The following is a 23,690-nucleotide window of genomic DNA, read 5'->3' as shown; positions in this document are numbered from 1 at the left end:
CAAGATATATACAGCAGAATAATGTAATGTGCCAACTTGTGGCCATCTTTCAAGTGTAATCTCCACTCTACCAAAATTTTTTTGAGGAAGAAGTGGTAGTTCAGTGGTAGCTTTAGTGCTCACACTGTGCTGAGACCAGTTTTACAATCTTTTAGACTTATTAATTTTACAGCACAGACTGATCCAAGCTGAATTCATTACAATTACATTTCTGTTTTTTTTCCTGAACAGCATGACATGGACACTATGTAGACCTAGAATACAGTACTATGGAAAGTGGATGGTATATAAAAGCATTTTGACTTGCAAATCCTCGTAAAGCTGTGGAAACAACTGCCCTTTTACTAAGAGACGCAGTGAAACTGATCTCAGAACAGCCTTTAAGGCTGCACCAACCACAAAAACTCTGCCCTCAAAGCAGATATTTATATTTATGCCATTTAAAATATGACTGCGAGAATATACAGCATTATCATTTAGGATTCATCACCATCCACAACCAATCAGACAGACTAAATTACCTTAGACAGAATAATGTTCTTCAAGTTTGATTCCAGTTCAAAATTAAACTGAGCGAGAAAGAAGGGCATTATCACAAAGTGCACAGACCTGTGGCAGTCACATCCGCGACAAGGTTTTAGTTAGCCACACCACACAAAGCAGATCTTACCACCTGATAATATGAAATTTCGAGTGTACTGCTCATTTGATCAAATCACAGAATCTATCACTGTGTTTTTTCACTTGAATAAAGCAAAAAGCCACCAGGGTTCATCTAGCACCCCTTCGTTGCCTTCCCATTTGAAACAACATGCAACATAATTGACATCTTACAATGACATTATTTTGTCCCTGAAATAAAATGAATGTTACTTAGTGAACTGTTAAGCAAATGTCAGTAGTATGCCACAAAACAATTAAGATGAATGGAAAGCAGGTCTAAAAAATATCAGGTCTATCAACAGACCTTTACAACATCAATTAAGTAGCTCAGTAGCTACCACCAGGGGGCAGTTACCCTTAGAATCCTATGCGTGTGAGTCATTTCAGGTCGTTTTTTGCTCCATTGGCTCTCTGATATTTTGGGAAATATTTAGTGGTCTGAGAGATGAAGACAGTCTGTCTACGCTCCTACCATTGAGGAAAGTATGAGTTCAGCAGTGTTGCACCAGCACCTGTGGGCTAAATATGGCTTAGGATTAAGAGTGAGATGTGAAGAAGTTAAACAGCTGTTTTTTTTTCCTCTTTCCTTTCAGTATCTTCATTCTTCATTCAATATTATCTTCCTCCTTCTCCAGTCTTCTCTCTTTCTGAATCATCACTCACTTCTAGACCTCCACCAGGACCAGAAGATGGGGATTTACTGAAGATGAATAATAAAAAAACAAATTCAGTTGAACAACAATATTCAGTATTCAGATACTAGGGCAGTAGGTATGTATTCTTCTTATTAGAATTAAGTTATTATTAGTAGTAAGTTGTCAGAATAAAAGAGTGGATAAAAAAAATATACACTATATGTCCAAATGTTTGTGGACACCCCTTCTAATGAATGCATTCACAGCATCAGCTACTTTCAGCTAGAGTTGGATGCAATGCTGACACAAATGTGCAAATGCACAAATACAGGTTGTTTTGTTGTCCTGTAGAGAAGCCTGCCCAAAAGAATATTACTTTGTGAAGTACAACCTTATTGGCAGTATAATGCCTAATTCTAGGCGTGGGCTAGAAGGAGATAAAGAAATCCCCAGAGAATTGAGCTGTGAAGCTGTGGAAATGTATTTTGTGAAACAATGTTTTTTCACCCAGGACTGTGATGATTGTGGAAGAGGTGGGGTGGTGATCATTCAAAATCCTGACCTCACAAATCTACTGTTGCTGACTAAAACCAGATACTCACAGCAATGCTCAAAAAATCTAGCAGAAAGCCTTCTCAGGACAGTAGAGGCAGTAACTCCAACAACATTAATTTAAAAATATTAAAACTCTTTTAATATCCCTATTTTCATAAAAAAATATATAACAATGAATTAACAGGTGCCACAATACTTTTGTCCATACAATGTATATTATATATATATTCTATATATATAGCTCTGGGAAAAAAAATAAGAGACCTCTTCAGTTTCTGAATTAGTTTCTCTGATTTTGTTATTTATAGGTGTATGTTTGAGAAAATTTAAGTTTGTTTTTAAGTAAGTTTTATAAACAATTCCCAAAATATTTTCATGTACTGTAGAGCATTTAATTTGCAGAAAATGAGAAATGGCTGAAATAACAAAAAAAGATGCAGAGCTTTTAGACTTTAAATAATGCAAAGCGAACAAGTTCATATTCATAAGTTTTAAGAGTTCAGATCAATATTTGGTGGAATAACCCTGGTTTTAATCTCATTTTCATGCATCTTGGCCTGTTCTCCTCCACCAGTCTTACATACTGCTTTTGAATAATTTTATGCCACTCCTGTTGCAAAAATTCGATCAGTTTAGCTTGGTTTAATGGCTTGTGATCATCCATCTTCATGTTGATTATATTCCAGAGGTTTTCAATTTGGTAAAATCAAAGAAACACATAATTTTTAAGTACTCTTATAACTCTTATTTTTTCCAGAGCTGTAGTACCAGTCAGAGTGTTTACCTCTCTCCACTCTGGGTAATGAGTCTCCTGCAGGTCTCCATCTGAACATCCAGGCCTCTCTTCATGCTGCACATCTCCATGTACTCATGCAGATGCCTGTTCATATCGGACTTTGCTGTGGCCAGCTCCAACTATGCAGACAGATACAGTGAGATCATTTATGTAGCATCTATTACAATAAAGTGAGTATATCAGTGACTTCTTCTCTTCTAGGTTAAAGGGCTTAAAAAGCCTTTTCACACAGTTTCTCTTCATCCTCACCTCAATCTGGCCTATGGTCTCCTGATACTCCTTCTCTCTGGACTTAAACAGGCACTCTGTATCTTTAATCACCTTCTCAAGACACTCCTCTTGCTGAGAGAGAGAGAGAGAGAGAGAGAGAAAGGATAAAACGAGTAAGAGAGAAATACAGAAGGAGAGAGAACTGTGGATCACATAAAGATAAAACATAACCAGGGGGGATATTCTATTGATGGAAAACTCAGGCACTCTGAATCCTCTCAGCACTCTCCTAAATAAATAGAACACTCTAGCTGGCAGCATTACAGCACTGCACTTATCTACTGCATTGACCAGTGTGGGTCAGCTGTTCATCAAAAGTAAAACAGAAATATTGAATTTTATCAGAAATCACCCATGGCAAGCTTGACCGCTGTGTGTGTGTTGCATGCATTTGTAACTCAGGATTCATCCCATGCCAAACAGCCTTGTTCTCCTCTCAATGACTCTTTTCATCAGACTCGAGCAGAACGAGTGTGAGCCTGCTAACATATTCCTAATACAGGTTTGTTTCAGTGCCACACACACAATGCACGCCATCAAGCTCTGACAGCCAGCTTTCATCATTCAGCTGTGTTCCTGCAGCTGCTCCCATTTTAGCCATATGTGAATGATGACAAGAATGTATGTGCATTTATAAACTGGAGAAGGAAGTGAAAAAGAAAAAAGGAAGCTGAGAAAAGCAAGTAGAAGAACACTAAAAAAGGAAAGATAAAAAGGTGTCAAGACAGTGTACAGAGAAACCTTTTTAAAAACACATAAGTCAAAACTTTTTTTTATTATTTTAAAATGTTCTGCAGTGTAGATTAATACTAAATCATCTAAACTGTAAAGAAAAAAACATATGGAATTATTTAGTGAATATAAAGTTGTTAAACAAAACATGTTTTATAAATACATTTTTGTTTTATAAATTCTTCTAAATAGGCACCTCTTGCTTAGATGACAGCTTTGCACATCTTGGCAAGAACTACTCAACTAAGTACAGACAAAAATAAGAAACGAAGGTCAGTCAATCCAAACAATTACAAGAACCTTAAAAGTATCCTCAAGTGCAGTCGCAAAGACCATCAAAAACGTTATACTAAAAGGAAAGGAAGAACAAGAGTTACCTCTGTTGCACAGGACAGGTTCATCAGTTAGAGCAAGTTAACAGCAACCCTAAATGCTTTACAGAGTATTTTGGTTTAACACTTCACTACAAGTTTACTACATAATTCCTTATGTATTTCCTTCATAGTCTGGATGACATCAGTATTTATTTACAATGTAGGAAAATAACTAGGGCTGGCCCGAATAGCGTTTTTTGAGCTCCGGATATTCGGCACTGATTCGAAGCGAATATTCGAATATTCGTTTTTTAAAAAAGAGGTAAAAAAAAAAAAAAAAAAAAAAAGCAAATCACGGCCCCTTTAATCCACTGAAAAATGTTCAATTTGCTCTGACCGACGAGACATATTCACCCCGGATTTTTGGTGTTTTTATCCCGGATTTTTGTGTTTTCACCCCATATTTTTTCTGTGTTTTTAGCCCAGATTTCTTTGTGTTTTCATCCCGGAATTTCTGCTGCCCTACACCGCGGCTTATCCGCTGCGTAAGCAGGCTAGGAGGCTGCTGCTGCACGGTTTCTCCGCTGCGCAAGCCAGCCCAGTAAATTGCTGTTTGTGTTTTCACACTTAGGTTATTTGCTTAAAAAAACAAACAAAAAAAACGTTTGTTCAGGAAGTATTTTATATTCTTAAACATTGTTAATTATATTAGAGGACAGTCATTGTAAACTGTACTTGGTCTATTTCGGTTAAAGGATTGTGCAGGGCATAGCCGTATTACTGATTTTGTATTTTTGCACTTGGGCTATAAGCTCAATATTAAATATTTCGTTTGTTTAGAAATTATTTTATATTTTTAAACCATGTTAAATTATATTAGAGTAGAGGAAAGTCATTGTTAATGACGTTATTGTACTTGGTCTATTTCGGTTTAAGCATTGTGCAGGGCATAGCCGTATTACTGATTTTGTATTTTTGCACTTGGGCTATAAGCTCAATATTAAATATTTCGTTTGCTTAGAAATTATTTTATATTTTTAAACCATTTTAAATTATATTAGATAAGGAAATTTGTTCAGACATCATTTTTGTAGGCCAGGCTTTTGTAACCGATTTAGCCCCTACTGTTGCCACATTACCCCTTACGTTTTATTATATAAATCAGTTTCGAAGAGCCTGCATTTTTTTTATCATGTATAATAGAGGTCTGCGTGAGACTGATTTTTAAACCCACTCTTCCACGCTCCCGCGTTTCTGTCTCGTTACCGCTCCGCAAAAAAATTGCTTCTTTTAATCCCGCGCCCGCCCGCCACATACACATTTCTGCCGCTCCCGCCCCACGTTCCTAATATAAATTAAATAAACTACATTTAATGCTTCAAATTTACTTATATATTTATTAAAACAGCAGCGCTGAATAGTGTGGTCCCGTTCCTTACCCCAGTCCAAACACCATCGGTGTGTGCGTGTGTGTGTCGGTCCATCCTGCGCGTTGAGAGTTTTCTTTAGGTTTTTTTTTTTACAATTATTACAGTTTTCTTAACTATTTATTAATTTGCTCCCGCATCGTCTGGATTAAACTCCCGCTCCAGCCAATAACAGTTCAGTTCTGTCCCGCGCGCAAGATATTCTGACGGGACCCGCGAGAACAGAAGTGGTTAGAGTGAGGTGGAACTCTGGAAAGGAGAAAAAAAACAAATATCCGAATACCAAAATTAAAAACCGAATACCTACTCAACGAACGAATATCCGAATACCCGAATATTCGGGTCCAGCCCTAAAAATAACATTGAAGAAGAATGTGTGACCAAAAGTTTGACTGGTACTGTGTCTTCCAAGTAGGGAATTATGTCCCCAAGTTATCATGTAAGAAATACTTTATTACAAAATAAATACCTCAGGTATTAAATATGTTATTTATTGCAACAAAAATATGAGTTTAAATTTTAATTTCAGTTCATTTCAGTTCATTTCTAAAAATGTTCTTAACATCAACCCTATACTACTTTGGCCATGTCCTCAACCTCAATAAGCTCAATAAAACAATAAAAAATAAATAATTTATATTATTATTGTTTTATATGATAAACAAACTGCATGTATTATGTACATTCATTTTTACATTCAGAATTACTGCAACAACCTATGACATTTAAAGGACATATAGATTTTCTTTGGTAAGTAAGGCTTCGTAATGCTGTAATGAAGCAAAGACTGACAGGAGAGCATGTGTCAGCCATTAAAGCACAGTGACATTTTGATGTCAAAAATGAGTCATGTGATCATGGAGTGCTGAACAAGGAGTACATTTGTTCTGTGTCATGACATGTTTTTAGTTTCACCATCAGTATTAAATCATAAAATGAAACTATATTGCTATCATAATAATATATTATGATAGCCTATATAACTATATAAATTATGGCTATAAGACATTAGTAGCACTTTGGAGGAAACAAATTGGGAAAAAACATTCAAGTAAACCCATTGAATTGACCTGGAAAACTGCACTTTGCAACTTGGTAAATTCTATATGAGTTAAGTCTTGGCCAATGTTTAAAAACAATTATTTTTGCTAAATTATATATTTTTATGCTATTACGTGACTTTGTACCTTAACCTTTAATGGCACTCAATTATACCCTTTCAGTAAAGTCTTACTTTGCTGATCTTCATGCAAAGTGCAATTTTTTTTCTCAGAAATCCCCAACCTACCACCAAAATGTCCCCTAGAGCAGTTAACTATTGCTGTATAATACGTCTACCAAAACCTTACGAGTGAATTCATTGACAATATCTGTTGCTCCTTTTTGAAATGGAAATGGAAATGATGAGTAACAATAAATCCCCAGGCTTTAGGAGACATAACTGAAATACAAGATATGGTATTTTAGCATATTAATCTTACAGCCAACATTACCATTTAAGCTGCTGTTTGACTAGGTCTTAAAGACAAGTCTAAGAGGGGAAAAGACAAAAGATAAAAAGGGTCACCCTGAGAGAGTCAGAATTTAATCAAGCTCATACTTGTCTTCTGTGATGATGTGCATACTAATCAGCACTGACCAATGATTTCAGCACCACGTCACTGCTGCTCACCACTAGTGAAGTTTGTTCTAGGTATATACAGTGAGTCCAAGAAGTATTTGATCCCTTGCTGATTTTCTTCGTTGGCCCACTAATAAAGACATGATCATTCTATACTTTTAATGGTAGATGTATTCTTACATGGAGAGACAGAATATTAAAAAGAAAATCCAGAAAATAAATCTAAGGAATATATATTAATTGATTTGTATTTCATGGAGTGAAATAAGTATTTGATCCCTTAGTATTCATTAGCAGTTCTGGCTTTTACAGACCAGTTAGACACTCCCAATCAACTTGTTACCTGACCTGAAGCCACCTGTTCTCACTAATCACTTGTGTGAAAAACACCTGTCCACAGAATCAGACAGATCACACAGATTTCAAGTCTCCAACATGGGTAAAACCAAAGAGCTGTCACAGGACCTCAGAGTCAGAATTGTTGACCTTCACAAAGCTGGAATGGGCTACAAAAAGATTAGTAAGGTGTTGGATGTGAAAGTAACAACTATTGGTGCAATTATCAGAAAGTTTAAAGAGTATAACATGACAATCAACAGACCTCGGCCCGGTGCTCCAAAGAAGATTTCGCCTCGTGGGGTGGCAATGATGCTGAGAACGGTCAGAAATCGTCCTGCAACCACTCGGCAGGAGTTAGCAAATGACCTGAAGGCAGCTGGGACCACAGTTTGCAAGGAAACAATTGGCAACACTTTGCGCAACAATGGATTCACATCCTGCAGTGCCCGAAAGGTACCCCTGCTGAAGAGAGCACATGTGGAGGCGCGCCTCAAGTATGCCAATGATCATTTGAAAGATGAACCAAGTTATTGGGAGAAGGTTTTGTGGTCAGACGAGACCAAAATTGAACTTTTTGGCCTCAACTCCACCCGCCATGTATGGAGGAAGAAAAATGCTGCCTATGACCCCAAGAACACTGTGCCCACCGTCAAGCATGGAGGTGGAAGCATAATGTTTTGGGGGTGTTTCTCTGCCAAGGGTACAGGGCTACTTCACCGCATCACTGGGAAGATGGATGGAGCCATGTACCGCACAATCCTGAGGGACAACCTCCTCCCCTCTGCCAGGGATCTGAAAATGGGCCGTGGTTGGGTCTTCCAACATGATAACGACCCTAAACATACAGCAAAGGCAACAAAGGATTGGCTCAAGAAAAATCACATTAAGGTCATGGAGTGGCCCAGCCAGTCGCCAGACCTCAATCCGATCGAAAATCTATGGAGGGAGCTGAAGGTCAGAGTTGCCAAGCGACAGCCCACCAACCTTCATGATTTAGATAGGATCTGCAAAGAAGAGTGGGCCAAAATTCCCCCTGGTGTGTGTGCTAAACTTGTGGTTAACTACAACAAATGTCTCACCGCTGTGCTTGCAAACAAAGGCTTTGCCACTAAGTATTGAGTGTGTTTGGCAAGAGGGATCAAATACTTATTTTCCTCATTGAAATACAAATTAATTAAAATATATTCTTTAAAATTATATTCTGGATTTTTGTCTTGATATTCTGTCTCTCCATGTTAGAATATATCTACCATTAAAAGTGCAGAAGGATAGTGTCTTTATTAGTGGGCAAACAAAGAAAATCAGCAAGGGATCAAATACTTCTTGGACTCACTGTATATATATTCATCATATGTACAGGTTATTCATGTAGTAAACATATATATATATATATATATATATATATATATATATATATATATTTTTTTTTTTTTTTTTTTTTTTTTTTCCCACTATTTATTTGGTGCAAGATGACATTTACCTGAGGTCTTACCTCACTATGATTGGTGTCTGAAGTTAAAGTACATCCTGGGAAATCCTCCCAGAGCAGCAGGGTCTCTTCAGTCTCCTCCCAGGCCAAGGAGTCACAGTCATCCTCAAACTCACATTCACGCCTAAAACACACAAATGTATACAGGGAGTGAGTAATAATAAGTAGACATGTGCTCCTAAATTTCCAATTGTATCCAATTGTACTAGCCAGCCAAACGTAAACATTAAAAAAGAGGATAAATTAAAACACAAATAAAATTAGTCTCTCTTCTCTAATTTGGTAATGTAAAAAGATGTGATTTGTGTGTAAAAATATTGATTGTGATTTGTATTCACAAAAATGTTCATTTTGGTGTATCTCTATATTCCAATAAATAGAATTACACTAAAGACCAGGGACTAAACATGGTGCTAAAAGGCCCTATAATACAAGAATCATGGAAGGTCCCTCTAACCTTACAATCTAAAAAACTAAAACATCTAAAAAGTAGACATGAAAAACGTCTTTATTTTATTTGCTTGTTAGTGTTAGTGTCTATTCTGAGCTGGATACAAAAAATATATTTAAACACAATTATTTATTTTTAATTTACATTCAACAGGCTTTTATTTCCTGCATATTTATATCTAGATATTTCTAAATATAATTGTACAGTATAGGCTAAGGAGTCCATATTTACATGATTAATGTCATTATTAAATATTTAAGGACTGTTTAATAATAAATGCTTTATATCTGCATTAAGCATCCTCTAATTCTAAGTGTTTGTGGTCTGGATCCCACAAACACTGGTCTAGTCAGTAATCAATTTCTGTTTAAGATAATTGTTGCAACTATGACAATTACAAGTAAATGGAAAAAGTATGTTAAAAAAATCACTGATTAAGTTTATTACTAATTTTAAACAGATATGTAGTAAATGGATAGACTATGCAGAGTTTGGGAATAAAATGAAAGGGTAAATGTGTAACGCACTAATTTCTTGCTTTTCATTTCATGATGTGGCCAAAACAGTGAATCAGCAAATGAGAATATGACCTTTAATTATTCAGCTCCTTTCCCACTGGGAATACATGTAATGTGTGTAAAACGAGACGCAGGACTATTACCATCAGTTCAATTGAACTTTGTTTAATACATTTATAATATAGATACAATATAATTTAACTCACAACTGGGATAACATCCTCTGCATCTCTTCATTAATCTGATTGGCCGAGGTGGTGCCCACATCCTCCTCTTTTACTCCACCTCCATCACTTTCTGAGGTGCTGATTGGCTCATCAGTCTCACTGCCATTAGCAGACTGAGCTGCCTGTTTCCGAGGACGACAGTTGATGGAAGACTGGGGGCTGGGAACCTGAAAGGAACAAAATTTACACTGAAACAATGCTGACATTTGACCTGCTCTACAGCCTGCCCACAACTCAACACACGTCACCTCCAAGAAAGAAGCATCAGCAGAAACAGATTTCAGCATTGCAGCACAGGTAGAGAAAGATAGAATAGGAAATAGGAAAGCCTCTTCAAAATGAGTCTAGTACAGAAATGAATGAGTAAATCCCTTCGCATAATTTTTGCAGAAATGTTGGACAAGGGGTGGGCGATATGGCCCTAAAATAATATCAAAATATTTAATTATATTTTTGAGATAACGGTACTCTTGGCGATATGACAAAACACTGAATTAAAATAATATTTTTAAGAACACACTACTGCAACAAAATGAGAATTTAATATTATTATTGTATAGGATGATATGGCACACCCCTAACTGAGATATTAAAAAATATAAGAATTTTATCAGATTTGTAACAGAAGTCAATGATCCAGAATGTCATGATACTAATAACGCACTCCAAATATCTCAATTTATCTAGGAATAAATTAAAATGAATGAAACTGGACATATATAATCTGTCTCTAGTAGATTTATAATGGGAAATTAGAATAGTGTGTTGTTGTTTTTTTGCTAAAAACATCAAAAATGTAGTACCTGATGTGATAATTAGAGGTGGGTGATATGGCACGATATTTCAGGGTATAATATTATTCACGATATACAAAAATGTTGGAAATATTATTGCATACGATACAATATGGCACACCCCTACGTTGGACAAGCTTCTTGTGAATAAATGTGACACATGCCATGTCGCTAATATGCTTTACGTCATGTTGATAATATGGCAGGATGAAGACATTACAAGACAAAGGCTGTTGTAAAAAAGAGGCATGATCAACATTGAGGAGCACATCATAAAAGACAGAGCAGCAAAAAAATCTTCCTCCTTTTCTGTTTCTAGCATTTGTTTATACAGTTTCAATAATATTATAACACTTTAACAAAGCTAGAATGGTGATAATACAGATATTCCATTATTTACAAAACTTAAGATTAAATGTTACACAGTCCATTTCTTAATGCAAAGCACAAATTATGTGGACATAATACCTTGGTAGTAAAGCCTTTAGATGGGAGTACAAACTTTGAACTCTGAATTCTGGGATATATGCTGGTGCTTAGTCAATACAAGTCACCATCCAATGTATCCTGATAGCTTTGGCAGAGAAAGAACACATCCAGGAATTTGGACATGCACTTAGCTAGATGTGGACTTGGCTGCAACTAAATAACTAATACCTCGAGTGCACAAGAAAACACAAGTACAGATTGTAGACTGAGGATTTGGAGTGGGTGTGATGGGTAAAAAAAAAAAAGAGAGAGAGAGAGAGAGAGAGAGAGAGAGAGAGAGAGAGAAATAGCTTACAAGCTTAATAGCTCGCAAACACACCCTCCGATTTACGCAGCAATCACAAACGTTTATTATTCTGAGATCTTGATGCACAATTTGATTGTGTTTCAAAGTAAGAAAACATGTAGAAGCAATTTGTGTAGAAGTTACTATGACTGTCGGTACCTTGAAGATTTTGATAGGGTCCTCACAGTTCCTCTGTTGAGCCAGGTCACAGAGGCGAGCTGTGATATCAATGCGTCGGCAGATATCCATATCCACCTTCATTGCCTTCTCCTGAATCTTGCTGTCCAGCTCAGACAAGTCCTGTGTGTGAGAAAAAACACTAGTTATTTCATAACAAAAACATATTTGTTTATTATGATACATAAACATACATTATTTGACCACCTTGACACCATTTTCATGTGCATTAATCATTTATCTTCATTTGTTCACTGGTTAATCTTAATAATCTTTCCTATTCCAAAACTGTGTTACTGATTTGCTATCCTCTGTCAACCACAAGAGCATGTGTTTCACTTTTTTGTTTTGGTTCCGTCTGAAGTTTCTCCTTCATACTCTGAGGAGCTTTTTTCCAGCCACTGTTGCAGTAATTACTCACTAGGTACTTGGGGGTAGAATTGCTGTAAAGCTGCTTTGTGATAACATGATAATGATGTAAAGAAAAAAGTGCAATAAAAAAAATGAATTTAATTAGACTGAAATTCTGTACCAGACAACCACATAAACATGTTCCTGTTTTTATAATGCTGTGACTAAAGACTTTCCATTGCATATAGTCATCCATAAAAACAATAAATTAAAAAATCACAAACATAATTGTTTTTATGCATTAACACGTCCACATCTGTCAAATTCCTTGACTTTCTGGTAATATGGCAATTTTTTGCAAAAAAAATTGGCAAACATATAAACTCCATAAACTCAAAAAATACATTTGAATTATTGTTAGTGCACTGCTGGAGATGTGATTTACACTCACATTGCTCATTAGACCCTTAAAGAGGACGAGCTCAGCTTTCAGCTGCTGCACTCTGAGAGCCAGCTCATCCTGACACACCTCACTCTCCTGCAGGTCCTAAATACGCACACACACACACACACACACACACACACACACACACACACACACACACACACACACACACAGAAGACAAAAAGCATCACAATTTAAACAAACATATATTTACGATAAGGCATATTGCAAACTGTATTAATCCAACCTGGAAAAATCACAGAAACCTCTGATAGAAATATTAAACTTGAATCAGCTTAAGCCATTTTCGGTTACACAATTGGGTAAGAGCTGACCTTAGGTCAGTGTTTTCTTTTACTTTGAGATGCGTGAGAACTTTGGGCCAGCGTCTTTGTAATGTTCAGACCTCTTTGACAAGCCTATATACCAACATGCCTGACACATTCTCCCTGCAGGGATTTCAAGCTAAAACAGGAAAACGCTAGACAGGAACAGAAGAGGAAACCAGATACTTTCAATGTGACTCAACTCAAAAACACACCTGGCTCAGAAAGTACGAGCAAGAACGTGTAAACATGAGTTAAAAATGCGTACCTGCAGAGTTTGCAAAGTTTAAAAGGTTAAAATGTTAAGGTTTAGAAAAAAACTAGCTTCAAGAGAACCATTTATTTACTAGAGCACATTTACAGTTCATTTAGTTACAGAATGGCTCAGAGGTGACTGAAAAAACTGATTTAGGAAGAGAAGACGGGAATGTGGGTATAGTGTTATTATCCCAAGCCAGTGTCTAAAATAAAATAAAAATAATAATAATAATGAAAGGGTTAAACAATGAACCAAGCCTAAGCAAACCCAGAAGTTAAAAAGATATAAATAAGGAAATAACTAGGGCTGGCCCGAATAGCGTTTTTTGAGCTCCGGATATTCGGCACTGATTCGAAGCGAATATTCGAATATTCGTTTTTAAAAAAAGAGGTAAAAAAAATAAAAATAAAAAAAAGCAAATCACGGCCCCTTTAATCCACTGAAAAATGTTCAATTTGCTCTGACCGACGAGACATATTCACCCCGGATTTTTGGTGTTTTTATCCCGGATTTTTGTGTTTTCACCCCATATTTTTTCTGTGTTTTTAGCCCAGATTTCTTTGTGTTTTCATCCCGGAATTTCTGCTGCCCCACACCGCGGCTTATCCGCTGCGTAAGCAGGCTAGGAGGCTGCTGCTGCACGGTTTCTCCGCTGCGCAAGCCAGCCCAGTAAATTGCTGTTTGTGTTTTCACACTTAGGCTATTTGCTTAAAAAAACAAACAAAAAAAAAGTTTGTTCAGGAAGTATTTTATATTCTTAAATATTGTTAATTATATTAGAGGACAGTCATTGTAAACTGTACTTGGTCTATTTCGGTTAAAGGATTGTGCAGGGCATATTTCTGATTTTGTATTTTTGCACTTGGGCTATAAGCTCAATATTAAATATTTCGTTTGTTTAGAAATTATTTTATATTTTTAAACCATGTTAAATTATATTAGAGTAGAGGAAAGTCATTGTTAATGACGTTATTGTACTTGGTCTATTTCGGTTTAAGGATTGTGCAGGGCATAGTCTTATTACTGATTTTGTATTTTTGCACTTGGGCTATAAGCTCAATATTAAATATTTCGTTTGCTTAGAAATTATTTTATATTTTTAAACCATTTTAAATTATATTAGATAAGAGGAAATTCGTTCAGACATCATTTTTGTAGGCCAGGCTTTTGTAACCGATTTAGCCCCTACTGTTGCCACATTACCCCTTACGTTTTATTATATAAATCAGTTTCGAAGAGCCTGCATTTTTTTTTATCATGTATAATAGAGGTCTGCGTGAGACTGATTTTTAAACCCACTCTTCCACGCTCCCGCGTTTCTGTCTCGTTACCGCTCCGCAAAAAAATTGCTTCTTTTAATCCCGCGCCCGCCCGCCACATACACATTTCTGCCGCTCCCGCCCCACGTTCCTAATATAAATTAAATAAACTACATTTAATGCTTCAAATTTACTTATATATTTATTAAAACAGCAGCGCTGAATAGTGCGGTCCCGTTCCTTACCCCAGTCCAAACACCATCGGTGTGTGCGTGTGTGTCGGTCCATCCTGCGCGTTGAGAGTTTTCTTTAGGTTTTTTTTTTTACAATTATTACAGTTTTCTTAACTATTTATTAATTTGCTCCCGCATCGTCTGGATTAAACTCCCGCTCCAGCCAATAACAGTTCAGTTCTGTCCCGCGCGCAAGATATTCTGACGGGACCCGCGAGAACAGAAGTGGTTAGAGTGAGGTGGAACTCTGGAAAGGAGAAAAAAAATGAATATCCGAATACCAAAATTAAAAACCGAATACCTACTCAACGAACGAATATCCGAATACCCGAATATTCGGGTCCAGCCCTAGAAATAACTAAGTAATAACTGATAATTAAATATAATTTAATAACTCAATTATTCTGCCTCTCAATTACATCATTTAAAATGGGTTGTATCTACACTGCAAACCACCAAAAATGGGGTAAGTGCTCTTAAAGATTAAAGACAATAACATTTATAGGTAACAACTAAATCCAAAGGATATACAAACCCCTTATTCTTCACATTTAAAAACAGCCTATTTCAGAGACACCATATCCTAAGTTATCAGTAATGAAGAAAATCTCTGCCATGCAAATCTATGACCCAGGTACACGAAAATTAGAAACAATCTCAAAAGCTCTGTTCTCGTTAAATCCCACTTTACAGTTTCCCACATTTATGGGAAATGAAAACTATACATCCCATCAAGCACCATAGTTTTTGGTTCTTTGATTCACAGCTGCCTACACTACAGGTGAAACAAGTATGTACAATTCATACTAAATTAATACTGAAGAATGAACAATTAAATCAGTTTGTAATTGTTTGTTTTCCAGAGTTCATGATGCAGGTATGCTTGAAGCATAAGTCAATGATGTGCTGTAATAATACAATTATATGTTTACGACTTGTTCCTCCTTAAATAATTATATAAAAAATACAGATGTTTGTGCCAGTGATTGTATAAATCATGGACATTCACTGAGAGAGGCCGCGTTCAGTCACCTTCTACTGAAAGCAGGTATGACTCATAAAATGTGCAAACATGAGTCAAGACACCATTACAGAGGAGGAGAGAAAGCTGCATGTTGTCATATTTCTGTTACCATAATACTAGATTTACTCACATCCTGAAGATCCATGATCTTCTGCTGGAATTCCACTCTCACTGTGTATTCCTCTTCCCATCTTAAACAAAATAAAACACAAAACAAAATCAGTGAGCTTAACCACATTCACATAACACAGAAAACTCTGTGCTGCACTCTGTGTTGCAGGCGATGGACACAGAGGCCTAGTCTAATCATAACGATGGTTCCTGGCTGTAATAGACCCACTTTCAAACAGTTTATTACCTGATAAATAGGGTCAGATCAGGTGTGTTAGAGAAGTGAAAACACCAATATATTAAATAAACAAAAGATATAAAAGAATATTTGACTATTTATCACATTTATAAAACTTTAGACTGCATAGGATTATATATATATATAGATTACTCTCTTCATGTATCAATTTGCATGCATTTGTGCACCCAATTTCAGCAACAACTGGCATCTAATGAAAGAGTGATTGACCTACAGTTGTAAACGTTTTTAATTGTTATTATTAAACTTGATATGTTTTAAAGATACAATTTTTAAAATATTTTGAATTAACTTAATATTTGATCAGGATGATGAACAGCTTAAGCTTTACCTCAGCTAAATATGGGGAACATATTATGAATATTCGGTAAAATTATTATTCCTAATTTTTGAACATGCACCAAGTGGGTTTAGTCTATCAAAAATAAAACTGAATCACTGATGCTAAAGACAACTTTCTTAAAGGTTTATCATTTATCCAAAGATAACAGGGTGGACATTGAATTTTTGAACACATTTTTATACCCTAATATTTTTATCAAAATAATTAACTGAATAATTAAAATGTATAAATTATTACAAAATGTTATTTAAAAAAATGCGTTGCTTAACCTATTTAAACAATTATTCAACTTTAACTGCGCATCACTGCGAACATCAAAGAAAACTATATTAAATGTACAAAAAGTACTTAAACATGAATCCTAACATTTGTGAATATGTGTAATAACAGTAATAACATAACATGTTCATTCAAAGTAATTCTTGAAAAATGTACTGTAACATCACAGTTCCATAAGGCATGTTATACTGATAATGACCATTATTAAAGAGACGGACCCTCAGGACCAGGGCAGCAGCACCAGAGGTAACGATTAGCAAATTATCAAATAGGCTTTGCTTTGAGAACCTACACTGTATGTGAATGTAGTGGCGTGATGACTTCAAAGAGCTTTCTTCTAAATTATTTATTAGCTCACATGGAAAACCAGAATGGAGCACATGCCCAGTAGTAGAATGCCATAGATGAGAAAGCTTCAGGTCCTCAGCTCTCTCTCACTGCACACATTCTCTCTTACGTAAGGGCTCTTTTAAATGCAGTGCACTGCAGTATTTGCTAATCTTATTAAACCCGACTCGCCAAACTCCACGTTTAGACTAACACAAACATTACAAGCAATTCCAAGATGCCAACACACAATTACTGAGGGCATGATAGATGGGAAAGGTGAGAGAGATAGAGAGGAAGAGAAAGAGAGGAAGCAGGGGAAGAGGGAGAAAGAGGAGAGGAGAGGGAGTGATGACTACGTACACTCTGCGAGAGCATGTCTGTAAACTGCAATGCAGATACAGTGTGTATAGTTGTGGAGAGCAGTGCACTCCATGAACTAATGAACTAATGCAGGGTAAAATGTAAAAAAGGGATGTTATGTAGTTAGACAGGATTATAATGTGCACAACATTTTTGGTCATGTTATATTATTTTCATAGCAGCATTTTTTTCTATCACACATGTATGTGATTACTGACTTGTGTGTAGGACTGGGTGACATGATAAAAAAATATATATATACCATGATATATGAAGTCACTTTACAATACATGAAATTTATTGTGGTACAGGTTAGGTTTGTCCGAAATAGAGATATTGGTATTGAAATCATATTGTATCACATTATTTTGTCTTGCAAAAACACACAATCAATTTTTAATAATAAGATTTAAAGATTTAAGGCACACAGTGATTTACTTTGTGTTGTGTTCAAACCTCACCCACTAGATAGCAGTGTTTTAGATCCCACTGATTAAATATAAAGAAAAGTTTTCTTTTACTCAGATTTTCTAAATATACGCCTTATACGCCTACAGTTATTTTATCAAAAATTTACTCAATCAAGATATATCACTGTGTAATATACTGAATCGCTACACCTGTATCCTGCTAAATATCATATTGCCAAGTTCTTATCAATAAATTATGCAAATAAAAATGCAAATTAATCAGCAGTGGCAGATACGTATGTTGAGTATTATTTAAAATATGCTGCACTTTTGTCTGTTTAAAACTGGACTGATTATACTCTCTTTAAGTAAATGTAAAATTTGGTTTAATTCTTTACAAACTTGGTATGTTCTTGTCAATGTGAGAAATGATTAAGATGTGATTAATTATCGGAATATTGCTCATCCTTACTTTTTAATTGTCTTCTTAGCTGTGGCTAATGTGGCACTATTTTGATGGATACAATCAACTCGCAGTGGGACAAGTTAATAATTAATGATAAAAAAAAATTATAACAGGCTATCTAAAACATTAATTTTGTGTTTTACGTGCCCAGAAATGTATCTTGCCATACTTAAATGACTGCATGGAACTAATATACCATTAACCTCAATCGCCTTAAAAACAATGGTATAAAAAATGGTATAAATGGTTCTTAGCAATAAGAATAATCTTACATGGTCAAGGGAGCTTAACACTAAACACTATCTCTCCATTTTAGGATGTACCTAATGCTAAGATGCTTTTGGGAAACTGGACCCAGAGGTGTAAAACAGGCCAATTTTAAAACCACAAAACTGTTTCTAATAGTCTTGACTCATTAATGTTTAATAATGTTCACTAGCAAGGTTAAATAACAGTTAGTGTTACAATTAACACTAAAAGTATTCATTTTCAAGGCTCACTTTGTTAATTTAACTCTAACAGTGTTGATTTAACAAATTTAAGTTCAAGTTGTGGAAATAGGGTTTGATGCAGCACATTTGCCAATGTTAAATCAACACTGTGAATGTCAAATGTTAACCTCACATCAGTAGGGAAAGTATCAGCTTATTTTTTCACTGGTAAGCCTGTAAATAAATGCAGAACATGTGAGGAAGAACCTTGACAAGAGAAAGGCACACGGAGCCAGACCTGTAAAAAGGCAGACAAGCATAGGACCACAAAACTCCTGAGGTAAAAATAACTTTTCACATGTGTTCACATGCCATTAGTTATGAGTCAGTGGAAGCGTATGGTAGGCTTGATGACTTTCCAGCCTTAAATTAAAGTGTTATTGTGTGACCGCAGGGGGGTGAATGGTGCAACTTGACTGTAATAGTGGGACAGGCCAGGACATAAAGCAGCAGGTTTCCTCAGGAGCTAAGCTGCAATTCCATAACAAGAATAAGCTTGCACTAGGGGCTTTGAAGTCCAAGTTGATTTAATCCATGCTTTCTGCCTCTCTTCCTCACTCCACTGATTGATCACACTCTCATGTGTTCTTTATTCCTTCATGTACACACAAATCCCTCTTTATATCTGATTGATGTCACTAGGTCTCAAAAAAGTCAGATTTTGCGTGACCAAACTGTGAAGCATGCTCAAAACTTTCAATTTAATTTTCCCTAGAAATTCCCTTTATCTCACAGATTAATGCATCGAGTGTGAGTAACAGGAAATGGACCATGCTCTATTCAGCAAGCGCTAAATGCTTGTCAGACCAGTCAGGACACTCAAGCAGTAACAGCTGCACTTATCCAGGACAGAAATTACCAAGCTAGGTTTGATGGGAGCCACTGGGTGAGACATAATAAAATTTGGCAGGACAAAAGAAACAATTTCTGTCCAGACTTTGAAATAAGATCCCAGGAGCATCTACTGTTAATGTTGAACCTGAGGATTTCATCATTTTTTAAAAAAATATATGTTATAAAAAAACAACACAATGCCAACTAAAGTGAGAATCTGGGTATTAAATTAGGCCTGTAGGAATTAAACAAATATATTTTTTGAGTCGTTACTGCTTCATGGTAGCCATAAATGCAATGTTATAAGACTGCTTTCTTCAACAATGTTGATTGAATAACACTTACTAAATATTACATTACATTATAAAGATCATGCAAATACATACCAAATGTCATCTCATTGATTTTGAAAATGGCATGATGGTTTAATTGTTTCTATAATTTCTAATCTTTTGGGGTTTCTGCACAACAGTTTCTAGAGTTTACTCAGAATGATAAAAGGGAAAAAACACCCAGTGACTGGCGGTTCTGCAGACAGAAATGTCTGCTGGTGATAAAGGTCAACAGGAGAACGGCAGACTGTCTGGAGCTGACTAAAAGACTACAGCAATTCAGATAAGCACTCAGTATTATTGTGAGCAGAAAAGCAGTCGAAGGAGAATGGACTACAACAGCAGAAAAGCACAATGGGTTCCACTTCTGTCAGCCAAGAACAGAAAGCTGAGGCTGCAGGCTAATCAACTTGTGTGGGGAGTGTTTTGTTTTATTTTCATCAAACAGACTATTTGTGTATTGACGCTGTTCATGAGAGAGCCAACAGTATCATAGGCAATCATCCTAGTTCAGCTGTTACTGGATTTTTATACATTTTTAAATTTAAAATATTCATATTGATTTCAACTAAAAAAATGAGGTTACAAGGCAAGTTCTAAAAAAAAGAAAAACTCTCCATGATGTTGCAAGCTGACAGGCAGGTAACTCAATGGTTAGACCACTGGGTTATTGGTGACATATTAATAACATATTGGGTTTGATACTAAAGTTTGCAAAAGCCACTGCTGAGATCTAAGAAACTTGACCCTCTCTGCTCTTTGGTATGTCATGCATGCTCACTTTATCAGTGAGTTTGTGTTTACTGCACAGATGTGATAAATTCAGAGGTCAATTTCCATCTGTGTCCAACACAAATAATGGTAACATATTTGTATCATATTATGGCTAGACATCTGATTTGTGCTTTTAGTGGCCATGGTAGTACCTTACATTTATATTACTGCAGCTCTACCAAAAAAAACAAATTTTAAGAATAATTTAATTTGGGGTGCCAAATTAGCAGCTATTTCTTCTGAGGTGTAACAGCTTTGCCCACTGTGAGAAAACCAATTATGCCCTGTGTGGAAACTGAAAAGAGATTTTTCTCAGCACCAGAAGCATGAACAGCTTTTACAGTCTTTTACTCTGTGAAGCATGCTGACGACAGTGGTGTTCGAGCCTGCCTGATGCAGCTGCTCAGGCCTTTTTTTGCTGAGTCCACAGTTGCTCCAGACACTGCAAGGTTTTGCCATAGAGCTATTAGCTACAAAGTGTCAAATTGCACCATACACACCGGGTTACTATCTATGGATCGGACGTGAGTGACCTGATGAGGTCATGAAATTAAAATGTACAGACGTATTGATAGCAGTTATGCCCACCATTCTCCTGCTAAGCTAGTACAGCATTCTGGTGGGTGTTTTACTTTACAGCGATTTACCTACCCATGACAAACAAATGTACATTTGAAGTGTACATTTAATATAATAAATATATTTTATTACTTACAGTCATAGGACTGACAGTTGTAGGACATTCAGATATGTCATGTTAATAAAGTTTAAATACAGGCTGTTCAAGGCATATGTTCAACTCCTGCATTTTAAGATGCACTGTGGGATGTTACATAGGCATTCCAAAGGTTAACTGAAATTTAGCAGGTAAATTTCTAAGGTGTTGGAAGACCTTAGAAAATGACTGAATCATGGCTGCATAGGACATGGTTAAAAAAAAAAAAAAAGGTCAGCTTGACTTTGGTCAGGTGTCTTGTCTTTGCCTAACTGTGTTTGGAATCACTCCATGTTATCAAAATAGTGCACTATGTAGTGTTTCAAACATTCTCTCTGTAGTGCTTGTTTCAAGACTTGGTTAAACTTGGTTGTTTTCAAGTTAGTCCACAAACACCCAAATTCTTTAGAGGGGTCACATGCGTGGAATGTGGACTATGTGGATTCGAGGTGGGCAGGTGGGTGTGTTAATGGGCCTAATCATTACAGCCACTCACACTGACTCCAGGGCTGGCTCTGATGGGGCCTCCATATCGTTCACCTCCATATGGAGGGCCAACATGAAACATTTGGACAAAACTTTTAGGTTTCCACATGGGAATGTTATCTAGGCACATAACAAATGCTAAGCAAACAAACAACTATCTCTATGTGTGTGGCATCATCTGACCCACTCACCTACCTAGCTAGCTATATGTCACCCCAGCAGTGCAGTAGTACACAGGGCCCAGAGCTCACATGCAACCAACCCCCCAAGCATGCAATTGAACCCGGCGCCCGTTCCGTCCCAAATCACCTGCGCTTGTACTCGTCCCTCTCCCTCTTGACTTTGGCCAGCACGTTGTAGAGCGCCCTGATCTCGGGGGTGATGGTGTCTATCTGCACGCCCACTCCATCTGGATGCACCCATGACACCCCAGGGCTGGTGACCCTCTCCGTGCCCGAGCCCAGTCTTCGGCTGGGGCTGTAGGACCAGATGGTGCCGGGCAGAAAGCGGGGAGGAGGGTTGGGTGCTGAGCTGTGCGCATTGGGGGCATTATTGGAGTTGTTTGTGTTGGTGTTCGCCGCGGCCGGTTCGATGGGTGTTGATGCGCTGAGGGTGATGGTCGGATTGGCGTGACGGGCCTGGAGCGTGGCGGCGAGGGGAGGCGTGAACAGAACGGTGGGTCTCCTCGCGGAAGGGCCGGTTGTGGTGTTTTGGAAAGGAAGCGACGAGGGCCGGACGGGAATGGGGCCCACGAAGCCAGTCTGCACCCCGCTCTCTTTGCTCTGTGTTCGCGGCCCCGGCTCCTCGCTGGCGTTGCTCTGCAGCGCCTGCTGCAGCTGCTTTTCCAGAATCTTATTGCGCCTCTCCAGCTCGTGTACTTTGGCCAGAAAGCAGCGGAAGCGCAGGTTGAGCGTTTTCAGGACGCTGATGTTGGAGCCCAGGTCATTGCGCAGCGCAGCGGCGGCGGGAGGGTGAGAAGAGTGGGAATGAGGAGGAAGGGTCCGGTGGCGAGAGCCGTTAACCGGCGCCAGGGCGAGAAGGTCGGCCCCGCCGTCCGGACCCTGTGTGTGGAGCTGCGGCTCGGCCAGCAGGAGGAAGGAGGAGTCGGGGAACAGGGTGGAAGGGGAGTCCGGAGCGGAGGCTTCACCCTGTTCTCCCAGCCACGGATTCATGCTGCGGCACGGAAAGCTCGCACGCTGCAGATCTGGCATGAACACCGCCCTGTGTTGCTGCACTCAGTGGCTCTGCACTAAGACCATTCACAGCGCTCTGCACCTTCAGCAGCACACTCTACAGTCTACAAAAGCTTCAGCTGGCCCGGCTAACTAGCTTAGCTTAGCTTAGTTAGGTTGGCTAACTAGCTAACTAACAAACAACGGTCGCTGAATGGCACGCAGAGGGCGATTAAAAAAAGAAATAGCTAATTAATTCGACCTACAATCGTCTAGAAAATCGCATAAACAAGAAACTTAACTGTTACAATGAAAACAATAGAAATAATTAAGGTTTTGTTAAGAAAACTAAACAAAAACTGATGAAAATAAACAGATGTTCTGCTGCTAACGCGCGTCTCCTTGTTGTCTTGCCTAGCAACGGAAAAAAGTGCACTGCGGGAGACTGGGGAGGCGTGGCCTATGTTTTTAGTCCCGCCTTGTTCTAACAGTTCCTTCTTTGCTGCGCTACGATTGGTCCGTGTCGTTTCCAGTATTGAGTTTGGATTGGCTAATAGATCACAAGCAGTGTATCTGACGACCAATCCCAGCTGTTTATATCAGAATACGGAATACGGGTGGTTATAAAAAGAAGACGCATTTTAAAAC

General features: G+C 37.5%; 1 protein-coding gene across 2 annotated transcripts; it reads right to left on the bottom strand.

Moving 5' to 3' along the window:
- Nucleotides 1–102: 102 nt before the first annotated feature.
- iffo1b (intermediate filament family orphan 1b) lies at nucleotides 103–23,470 on the bottom strand. 2 transcript variants are annotated; one of them, XM_022673503.2, is made up of 9 exons: nucleotides 22,180–23,470; nucleotides 15,811–15,871; nucleotides 12,586–12,681; nucleotides 11,766–11,906; nucleotides 10,017–10,204; nucleotides 8,833–8,965; nucleotides 2,899–2,991; nucleotides 2,638–2,768; nucleotides 103–1,363 (listed from the first exon to the last, which is right to left on the bottom strand). In XM_022673503.2, the coding sequence occupies exons 1-9, from the start codon at nucleotides 23,079–23,081 to the stop codon at nucleotides 1,279–1,281; spliced, it is 1,830 nt and encodes a 609-aa protein (XP_022529224.2). In that variant the 5' UTR covers nucleotides 23,082–23,470; the 3' UTR covers nucleotides 103–1,278. The 2 variants fall into 2 exon arrangements, with proteins under 2 accessions (XP_022529224.2, XP_007249901.3); XM_007249839.3 differs by having other exon boundaries at nucleotides 8,845–8,965.
- Nucleotides 23,471–23,690: the final 220 nt, after the last annotated feature.

The sequence above is a fragment of the Astyanax mexicanus genome, chromosome 6 (genome assembly GCF_023375975.1).
Source record: "Astyanax mexicanus isolate ESR-SI-001 chromosome 6, AstMex3_surface, whole genome shotgun sequence".
Taxonomy (NCBI): Eukaryota; Metazoa; Chordata; class Actinopteri; order Characiformes; family Acestrorhamphidae; genus Astyanax; species Astyanax mexicanus.
Note: the sequence above shows the minus strand (reverse complement) of the source record. Positions and strands in the feature narration are given on the sequence as shown.